Genomic DNA, 10,975 nt, shown 5'->3' with positions numbered 1-10,975 from the left:
CAAGATTTTGTGCATGACCGATCATGTGACCTCTAAACACAGCATGAGCGAAGTCAGCGAACATATAGAGCATCTGTCATTGTCTGCCAAAAAAACTGAAAGGACTAAGGGGCTGTTTACATGAGCCCGGTTACCCGAGATTCAGCGAAGCGTGAGATGATTTTCAGGTATTGAAATGAGCAAATAACATGATCCTGGCAGTCGTATAATCACTACAACAATAGCATGTGCTTGTTAGGTGCACTGATCTGAAATAAGACTGGATAACGCATCTATAGAAGGCAAAAGTGAAGCCGGAAGTGTTTCGTCGCCACCCGATTCAAAGGCCCCACTTTCGTATCATTTAATATAGATTTCTATTACAGAACCGTAGTTTTTTTTCGTTTTTTGCCTTGTTCACGTTTCTGCCCGGGCCAATTTGGAATATTTTGGCTTCATAACGCCGCGAAAACGGAATTTACAACTTCGCGTTTTGGACATTGTTTTATATCAACACCACTCAAAGCGAGCTCGTTTTTATATTTTGATACAAAATCAACTCAAAATATAGAATTTCTGCTCTTGGACAAATATTCTCAGAAAACCTGAAGAAACGAAGCGGCTATATATCGCGAACAGCAGTGAACCGAGAGGTTAGTTTTCAAAACACTTTTATCAAATATCAAAACGAGGACGCTTTGAGTGGTGTTGATATAAAACGATGTCCAAAACGCGAAGTTGTAAATTCCGTTTTCCCGGCGTTATGAAGCCAAAATATTCCAAATTTTTGGCTCAAATTTCTTCTCGTATGTTTCTATGTTTGTAATTGGAAAATTGGCCCGGGCAGAAACGTGAACAAGGCAAAAAACGAAAAAAAACTACGGTTCTGTAATAGAAATCTATATTAAATGATACGAAAGTGGGGCCTTTGAATCACGTGGCGGCCAAACACTTCCGGCTTCACTTTTGCCTTCTATAGATGCGTTATCCAATCAGTGCTTTGGTGTCATAAAGACTTATTTCAATACCTCAAAGTCCTCTCACGCTTCGTTGAATCTCGGGTAACCGGGCTCATGTAAACAGCCCTAAATTATCTAATCGATCTGAATACGGACGGTGTTTCTTTGTCGTTTTTGGAAGCATAATAAATTTACTATGTTTACTCGCATTCTCGTCTTCACTGCCTTCTCCATGGCGTGTTTGGCGTTGGGTAAGTAAAATATGGAATATTGTATTTTTACATCACTAGGAACATGAATGTAAAACAGATATTGTGTAACACAGACAAAGTATAATTTCAACTCGCTTCTCAACTTGTCTGAACAAAACTCTAAATGCGAGATGTTGCAAATATACAAACATTGAGATAAGGTGACCGCAAGATCGATCAGTGCATACATCAAGATTTTATATTTCGTGCTATAATTGTTGCCACAAGACAATGCCTAATTTTGAAATATTTTTTATGTTTCTTTGGTTTGCCTAGTTTTAATTTCCACGCGAGGATCTACTTTTCTGATGGCTAGCAATCTACAAGAAGCAGGCGAAATATTTCTCATTTCTCATAGACCAAATACACTATCATAGGCCGAATACACCATCGCAAAGTTATGGAAACGCTTACATTAACCGCACTTTCGGTTTTAACAACCAACATTTAGTCTGGATTTTTAAACCTTTTTTAGTTTCACGATATGAGCATTGTTGAATGTCACAGCACGCGTTGCTTCCTGTAGTTATTTTTGGTGCAAATCGTTGTATTTATTGTGTGTTTCACATCCATGCTGGGAAATCAGCCTAGAGTTGTTTGAGCTAGTCTAGTGCCATTTTTCAAAGAAAGCATGCTTTTATTCTTGGAAAAGCAACGCGCATCACGCGGGAGCACCACGCGCGAATATCACGCACGCCCACAGAGCCACGTGTTAAACTGGCCACGCGTGTGAGATCTTATCCTGAGATGCCGAGATTTTTGAAATAGCAGGGATTTTAGGGTATTTTATTTTCGGGCTTTTTTAGACGTTGGAAGAGATACACTCAGTTGTTGGAATTTAGAAGTAAAATATTTCGGTCGAATTAACAAATAAAAAATTATATTAAAAATCCGTCTGCCTCTCACTTCACATTCGAATTCGTTCTTGCAACAACGTTGCATGGCAACGTCTATTTTTACTACGTTTTCAAGTCAAGGGCCCGGGTCCAAACAACTCGAAGTGGCGTAGTTGGCTGTATGATACGACACTCGGGCGACAAATAAGAATTGCCAAACGTAAACACTTTTTATCCTCCAAAATGGCGGATCACTGCAAAATGAAAAATCGATGACACAGAATGTGAAACTTAGTTTTAAGAATCGTCTTAAATGAAACAAAAGGTTACTTGGCTGGATCTAGCTTCTTTAACAATTATTAATTTTAATCACGTATCTTGCAGACCCGCCAGTTTTTCTAATATAGTGAATTGGGGATAAATTTAGGGTCCATGGGTTGAGAAACGTAAGATTACTCGGAAATATTTGTTAACAAAGTGCTTTCCAAAATTGTGTAACATCTAAATCGAACACTTGAAAATAGTTTTCTGCTTGGATTAGCTAGTCTGAAGAATTTTCTACGAATTTTTTTTTACTACGAAATTCTGGTGTTGTAAAGAATTCCTTTGATCCTTTCAAGGCAATCATCTTGTGTTGTGCGACAAATTTCCCGACATTCAAAGTGATACCAGCGAAATCTTATCAATGTTGAAAAATTTCAAAGGATCTCGTAATCACGTGACCAGTCCAGAACAGAAGGAAGCTGCACGCGACTACATCATGAAATCTTTCAAGGATTATGGATTACATGTCTGGATTGAGAAAGCAATGATTGGAAATGTAAGTGATTATAGCTTTCATGTGTATTTTCTTGTCTGTATTTTGAATAATCCCCCTTGAAAATTGATTAAAATATTCTCTCTGTAGACGTTGCAGGCTGAGAATATCGTGGGTATGATTCGGTCATACAGAACAGGGACAGCTAATGATAAGATAGTGATCGTGGGCGCACATTATGATACTGTAGAAAACACAACAGGAGTCGACGATAATGGTTCTGGTGTCACTGCACTACTTCAAGTTGCCAAGAATATAGGTAAGTGCCAGTTGACGTTCAACTGTTTTTTTTTTAATATCAAAAATAGCACGCTGACGATTCATTCCAGCCAACAAGACGATTGGCCCAGGTCAAGACCTTTAATTGGTCAGGTTTGTTGTTGTTAAGGCATCAAATTTTCACGGGCCCGCATTAGGAGTATAGACATTTAGTGATTGGTTTACGAAAAGAAATTAACAGACCTTTACAGAAGGATAAATTGCATTTAATGATTTACTGATCCTTATGCGGTATAAAAGAGCAAGTATTTAAGTTTCCAACAAGACGCCTGTTCTCGCTTTAACTTCGGCGCACGTGCCAGTCTTCAATAAATTATAAAGCTTCTATACAGTTCATATTCATTTAGATGCCTTGCGAGCCTAATGTTCGATTGCAAAATTCAGAAGCACATCGTACAACTTTAAAAAGTATAGAAGTTCAATTGTTCAAAAATGTAAATAAACCGCATGATACATTCGCTTTGTCTTACACTTTGCCTTTGGAATTCGCGCTTATACAGTTATATTAAATCTTCAATCCTGTGCAAACTACGACGTTCAACGCGCCCATGCACGACCACATCTTGTTAAACGGCGAAATAGCAGCAATATTATTAAAATAGGACCAGAATCTACTTGTATTTAATATATTCTTACCCCAATTCAGCCTAAACTTAATCGAAGAGCATAAAAAGAACGGTTTATTTGTTTCTCTTGGAGGAATTGCAGTATCTTGCGAGCGAAATCGAATCGCGCATCGGAAAATTAGCCAAAGCTGTGCACCACAACTCTTGAGAGACAAGACTGGGACGTAAATAAATGCGGTTACATACACTTTTCAAATACCAGTATATTTCGCGCCATTACTAACTTGCGACGACGGAAAATAATAAAAAAAACATAATAAAAAAACAAAAGCAAAACTGAGGCGAATTTTCAACTCCGTCGCTGACACCAGTGTAATAGAGAGCTTTAGATTTGACTACGGCGCCCGCTAGATTCGTCACTGTGGCGTGAAAAAAACGTTGTATGGATACGCCACCTCGTACTAGCATGATAAACCTCTGCAAACACAATAATAAATGCAAGTTTATACTGTCAAATACTGTAAAACACACATAATCAAAGGCCACGGTCACGAAAAATGGTTCTCTTAAATTTTTTTTCTGGAAAAAACGAGAAAATGTAAACTTTTTTTGCTTTTTAAATTACGTAGAGAGGACTACGAAGTTTTCTTAAAATGGCGTTCTTAAAACGGCTACGAGTCTCTGGCGTCAATACGTATCACGAATATCACGTCAATTTGATGAATCTCGTAGCATAGTGGGAGCCGTAGTCAAATCTAAAGCTCTGTAATTATACCTTTTCAGTTCATAACGGTAAGAAATTATTAGGATCGAAAATAATGGGGGGTGAATATTCACGTTTTGCCCCACGGATTTATTTTGTACGTATACGCGTTTTCAAAAGAAATCTCTAGAGTAGAAATTGGTGATGTAAATTAGTAACGCAGTCGTTAAATCTCGGTAAAGGGAGAGGATATAAACAGCCTCTAACAAAATTATATATTTTTGATAATTTTACCTCAGGCGAAGCGAAATGTGAAGTAAACAACACTATTCTGTTTGTTGCATTTGATTTCGAAGAATGGACAGACGAGTGCAATATTTCTTGGCCAATCGCCTGCGGTAGCAAGGAGTATGTAAAAAATATCAGCAGTTACCTTAAAAAGACAGGAGGAACAATTGGTGGAGCGATCATACTGGAGACAATGCTCAATCATAATTCTTCAGAAGGTATGTCCTTTACCAAGAATTATTTAGGATGTCATTTCGTTCCCATATTCTTAATATAACCACGTTTGTCGCATCTGCTTCAGGAGAAACATGACCAAAAAAAAGTTATAGCTAACTGATAAGATTATAACAATCGGCCAATCGCCGCCGTTTGGGGTCTATGGTACCGTGCTCGAGGTTCGTATTCGGTGTTTCAATAGACCCACGCTGAAAGCTTTAACCACCAACTACGCAGGCTCGTTTTTTACAAAACAGACTAAAATAACACAGACTGAAAACCCCCCACTTTTTTCAGATATTAATTGAAAAGCTACATGAAAAGAAATACTAAAATTAACCAGCAAAACGATTTAACACTCGCCATATTTCCAAATTTTCCATCGAATTGAAATTTTTCGCCTGATTTTTTTAGCGTACCTTCTCCACAGGCGTTTCTTATCCTGCAAGCGGGCGGGAAAATTAGAGAGCGATCGGCGCGGGCAGCATTAGAAATGCGGGTAATGCGAAGGGGAACGCCTGCTGATTAATGATTTCATGATGGCGAAAAGTCAGTTAAAGCTTGTTTATATAATTTGAATATAATTTTCCTTCAATTTATACATGTTCATAGTTTACAGTAATACATATTAAGCGTACACAGTTCCATTTCATGAAACGATACAATTGATATATCGACATCGCTATCATTTGACTGTCTTGATTCAATCAATCCTTCGCGTTTTGAAATCGTTTCTTCCTGTTTGTCGGACATCGGTATACGAGGAAGGGCTACACCAGAATTCAAGGTTTCATATTTCGCTTCAAATGGATCATATTTCAACAATAGGGAGCTTTAGCAGTGACTACGAGTACGACTACGAGTACGAGATTCGTCATTCTCGCGCGTTGTTTGCTTACGCTATCAGCCAAAACTCGTAGTCGTTGGGCTTTTGAGTACGAGTTTTTTGATAAATTTCGTACTCCTGTGGAGGAGATAGGCTATCAGTCATGTAAATTATTGTCGACTTTTCAAAATTAAAAAAGAAGGAAGTGTGATTGAGAAAGTTGAACTGATTCACCGGTTCTTGATCAGTGAAATTACTCTGGGCCACAATATCGTCTAGAATCGCACAATATCGCTTCAGATAGCCAAAATATCGCACAGAATTGTGTAGTATAACCTATTATTTATCATGCTGTGAAATACAATCTTTTGGTACAAATTGATTGTTGTTATATTGTTAGGGAGTTTTAGGGGTTTTTTACTAAATCACATTGAGAATACCATAGTTCAGCTATTTATGGCAAACCATGGGTATGGTATTGTTTCAGAATTGACAATACTTTTCGGTCTAAATTGTTTAAAACAATATTATCATCACCACATTACACATGCGTGCAGGGAGTACATATGCAAAATACAATTAGTAAATAGATTTGAATATTGTCTACATTGGCTAGCCTGCATGCTGGGGATTTAAATCCAGTACATCGGGTTCAAATTTCAGCTTATTAATCTAAATACGTATAATGTTCATTTCAAGGCGACTTGACTATTTTTGGCGCCATTTTGGCCACAAACAGTAGATTTATTTCTTACTTCGTGTTACGTTTGTCTAATGAACTTTACGGAAATCTAAGGAAATCATGAGTCACGGAAAGTAAATGGAAGATCACCCCCTGCAAATATATAAATATTGCCAGAGGGGACAACTTATGGAAACGAAAGTCTGTTTGTAAGAATGAAGTAAATGATCTGTTTCATTTGCAAAAATACCGTTTCATTTGATCTCACCAAAATCAGTATTTGTCGAATCTCGAATGTATTTCAAACCTCTTAAGAATTTACCGCAGCAAGAAGCAAGGGGTAAAAATATTCACATCTACAAGGAACACTTATAGTAATGCATGTACTCAGTAAGGGAATATTTTCTTGGTTAGTGGCAATTTTGCAGATTTTACTTTGAAATGTGACTTTGTTTTAGGAACTATATTTGCATCCATTTATACACCAATTGACCTTTGATATTATATTTATCAATTATTGGACGAGGTCGAGCAAAATATCGTAATTTGTCGGTGGCGAGCAGATCAATTATTTGCCGATGCCGAAGGCAGAGGCAAATAATTGATCTGCGAGCCACCGACAAATCACGATATTTTGCGAGAACCGAGTTCAATAATTGTTTTATCATTCACCACTCAATTTTCAATTTTTGTTTTATCATTCACCACTCAATTTTCAATTTTGAGTTCGTTTTATCGGACAGTTCGGCAAAGCGAGTCGCCATTGTTTATAAAATTGACATTAATGCGCATGCTCAGAGTATTATTTGCAGCTGAGTATTATTTGCACGCAGTTAACTGCAGGTAAATTAACCAATCAAAATTGAGAATACTATAAAGTGAATGATAATACACATTATTGTATGTACTGGTATTGTTTAGGTTTCAATGGTGATAGTTATTGGGATAGTTATGGATTGAAGTATATATCAAATGTAATGACAGCTTTTTAATACTATCATTATACTATTCAAGGTATATTATTTTATTCCATCGGTTTATTTTGTGTTTTTCTGTTGCTATTTTACTAACACAATATTTGCTATCACCTCTAAGATATCTTTCATTAACTTTTTTGTCAAATATTGCCAGAATCGCCTATAGGAACGCCCAGCACTGCCTAGAATCGCCTAGTGATGCCTGTTTTTTTTAAATATCCTCCAAAATCAACCAATTCCGCAATTAATTGCGGCGATATTGCGGCCCAGATTAGACCTATAAATTAGTTAATCAAACAATCTGATTAACAATTATCAGTGAAGGCCCGGGTTAACGGACCGAAAGCTTTGGCAGGCACGTCGCAACATTGATAACTGGGGGTATATAGTCATATATACATTCGAGTTCTGCATTATTGGTATCTTTTGAAATTGATTGTTTTTACTGTCTGTGAACTTGGATGTTTGAATATAATGACCCCCCCCTCCAATTGTCGATCTTCCGGCGTCCCTGAGCTTTGCAGTATTAAACACTTACGTGCATGGTGTACGTACAAGTTAATCTACTATTTGATGTCACCATGCAAACTTACAAGAATATGATTGGATATGATTTTCAAAAATTTCTATCAAGTTCTGAAGCATCTCCCTTCAGATCCCCACTTCATCAAAATTGCTATATTTCGAAGCTCGTGTGTTACCACTACAAATAGTTCTTGTTTGCGAAACGATTAAAGAGGTTTTGAATTATTTTTAGGTTCACAAAAATTTCCACCTCAATTTGATCAAGTGTTACCCAAGACTTATGATGATGTCAAGAGTGATTCCTTCCGTGGAAATTTTCTGGCAGTAATTGCACGGAAAGAATCCGATAGAAAAATTTTTTCCCTAATTACGAAGTACTTCTCAAATGGTAAGTGAACAAGAAATTCACTCTAAAAGAAATTATAAAATCTTGATCTAAAATATTTGCCTTGCCCAACTTGCCTTTGAGTATGCCATACAAACATGAAAATTTAATACGCGTATGGAAATCAAACTTGGAAGACTACTTTGTTGTTGTTATTTTATAAAACAATTACTTAATGGTTTCCCGTGATTTGATGGCCTGATCAAAACACTTGGGAATGTTGATTGAATTACGAAAAGATCGTAAAATCATTCGCCTTCGGCTCGTGTTTCGTGCTTAACTCTTGCAACATTCCCGCGTGTTTAGATCAGGTCATTCAAACACGGGAATTATCAGTAACATGCAATGGTAGATTCTCTCATGTCACAACCTTTTATACATTAAAGGAATAATAAATTATTTTCCGCGCAGGATTGCGTGATTACGCAGGAAATTGCGAGACTTTCGGAAAGCGTGAAATATATAAAATAACTACAATGAAACGACGGTCAAATTTCCCGCGCAAAGCGGCAATGTAAACTTTTCGTGCAGGATTGTCTCATACTGCACCCATACGAACCAATCAAATTGCGTGTTTCATTGTAGTTATTATATAATTTGTGTTCCAGCATATCGCATCACGCACCAACCCGGCTACGCGATCACTCTGGTCAATCACGCGGTGCCCCGCTAATCAATTAATTTTCTTGCTAATTCGAGTCGCTATTACTGTGGCGAACCAATGGCATAAATATCGGACGTACGTTGTAAAGGAGATACAATTTTATGTGCGACTTTATTCTTTTGATAGATGTGAACGAGTAATTAGTTAACAATACTTAAGGGCCGGTTGTATGAAAGCCGGATAGCGCTATCCACTATATAGATATAGTGATTTTTTCAACCGTTTTAAAAATGCTTGAAGACCAATACAATATCAACAGTTTGGGACCAACAATTATTAAAGAAGATCCCCAATTTAGGAATGCTAAGAATTTTAATAGAATTTTAAGTTATAGCAATAACGGGCAATTTTAAAGCGATTGAAAAAACACTATCCTGTGGATACGGCTATCCGGCTTTGATACAACCGGCACTACGAAAGCCGGATAGTGTTTTTTCCACCGTTCTAAAAATGCTCGAAAAGCGATAAAATTTTATTTTTGAAAACAACAATTACTAAAGTGGATCCTCGATTTAGGAAAATTAACATTCAATCAAAGTTATACCAAACAACTGGCGATTTTGAAGCGATTAATTAAAACAACACTATCCGGTGGATAGCGCTATCCGGCTTTCATACAACCCCCTGATGTAAACGAACTCTTATTCGAACATCCGTGACAAATTCACTCGTTCACATCCATCAAAAGAAGAAAATCGCACGAAAAATCGCAGCAAAAAATTAATTACAAGTGTTGGTCGATTGCATAATAGATGTTGATTTTCTACAGTGATTATATAAAAATTATTGATTGTGTATAAAAAAGGTATACTTCGATTAAAATTGTAGTGACTAATTTCACAGATTCAAATTATCGTGCGCAGTTAATGGCTATTCCCATCCAGGGGCGACCATCTCTATCACCGCTCTATTTTTACTACGAGCAACTGTATCGCAGTGACCACTACTCATTTTGGGACACTGACGCATCGTACAGCGCTTTGATGTTGGGAGATACAGCGAACTTCAGAGGTTACATGAGGCGCTGTTATCATAAAGAATGCGATGATCTCAGCCTTGTTAAAGACGATGACCTTCAGTTCGCACAAAGATCAATGAATGCTGTCTTTAAAACTGTTCTTGATTTAAGTCAAGCTAGTCAAGGTAAGTAGTACTACTGAGAAAGTAACCGCATGTTCTACTGCTTGTTGTTTTTGAAGTTATGAATGAGAGAAGCGGGTGGAGGGATGGGGGTTATTATCGCCTATTCGAACTAGGTTAAAATCAGACTCAATAAATCTAAAATTAATCTATATTTCTAACAGATTCGTGCAAACTTGTTAAAAGCTTTGGAGAACAGAGCGTGTCTATCAACTTGTTCTTGATGTTGTTATCCTTGACTGGGATTTTCCTATTCTGACCATCACGAAATCGTTAAAAAACGACACTTGCGTATATTCAGTACGTTTTCTGTTAATTGATTTATATGATTCTACTCGTACTTATCTCTCAAATTAAGAATACCAGAAACCATTATAATATAGCTTACTCGTAATATGTCATTGTACCTACGCAATATGTCATTGTACCTAAACCGAGGGAATTTGATGAAATTATATTTTAAAACTGAGTTACATAATATTTGGCAGATATAATATTCAGTAATCTGGCAATCCTGATTACAATGGCGAGTGGTAGTTCGTCTGGACGTATCCGTCTGTTAGTGTAAATACGGTGTGGGGACGAACTACTGGAAATTGCGTCATAAAATGGCACCCAAATAATCTTTCTTCATCTAATTTTCTTTTACCTGATAAATGCTTCACTAATTACATTTCCAACGTCATTTTGAATTTGGACTTCCCTTTCAAGCATGTCCGTTCCTAATTCCCGTGCAGTTTCTAAACCCGCGAATCTACTTTGTCTGACATATTTTATCTGGTGTGTTTATACTCAGAAGAATGATCAATATCTGTCAGATCACGCGTCGAGACGGGTAATGCGTCTCTAGTGTAATAAATCAGGCCAATTACTCTTTCTTTT

At 37.0% G+C, this 10,975-nt stretch overlaps 1 protein-coding gene across 1 annotated transcript; it reads left to right on the top strand.

The window, feature by feature from the left end:
* The first annotated feature begins 998 nt into the window (after positions 1-998).
* LOC114530080 (aminopeptidase S-like) lies at positions 999-10,575 on the top strand. Its single transcript, XM_028551666.1, has 7 exons — positions 999-1,189; positions 2,646-2,845; positions 2,933-3,101; positions 4,690-4,896; positions 8,137-8,292; positions 9,797-10,096; positions 10,258-10,575. Exons 1-7 carry the CDS (start codon positions 1,135-1,137, stop codon positions 10,350-10,352), a joined length of 1,182 nt encoding a protein of 393 aa, XP_028407467.1. The 5' UTR covers positions 999-1,134; the 3' UTR covers positions 10,353-10,575.
* The last annotated feature ends 400 nt before the right edge of the window (positions 10,576-10,975 follow it).

This window comes from Dendronephthya gigantea, unplaced genomic scaffold, assembly GCF_004324835.1.
Source record: "Dendronephthya gigantea isolate DGI-Jeju-01 unplaced genomic scaffold, DenGig_1.0 000059F, whole genome shotgun sequence".
Classification (NCBI taxonomy): Eukaryota; Metazoa; Cnidaria; class Anthozoa; order Malacalcyonacea; family Nephtheidae; genus Dendronephthya; species Dendronephthya gigantea.
The sequence above is the reverse complement of the archived record's forward strand: the minus strand, read 5'-3'. Positions and strand labels throughout refer to the sequence as shown.

Bases quoted from the DNA above. Each gene is read 5' to 3' on its own strand.
- LOC114530080 (XM_028551666.1), top strand. From the start codon at position 1,135: ATGTTTACTCGCATTCTCGTCTTCACTGCCTTCTCCATGGCGTGTTTG. The intron at 4,897-8,136 runs GTATGTCCTTTA...AATTATTTTTAG, and splicing joins CAATCATAATTCTTCAGAAG to GTTCACAAAAATTTCCACCT. The intron at 10,097-10,257 runs GTAAGTAGTACT...TATTTCTAACAG, and splicing joins TTTAAGTCAAGCTAGTCAAG to ATTCGTGCAAACTTGTTAAA.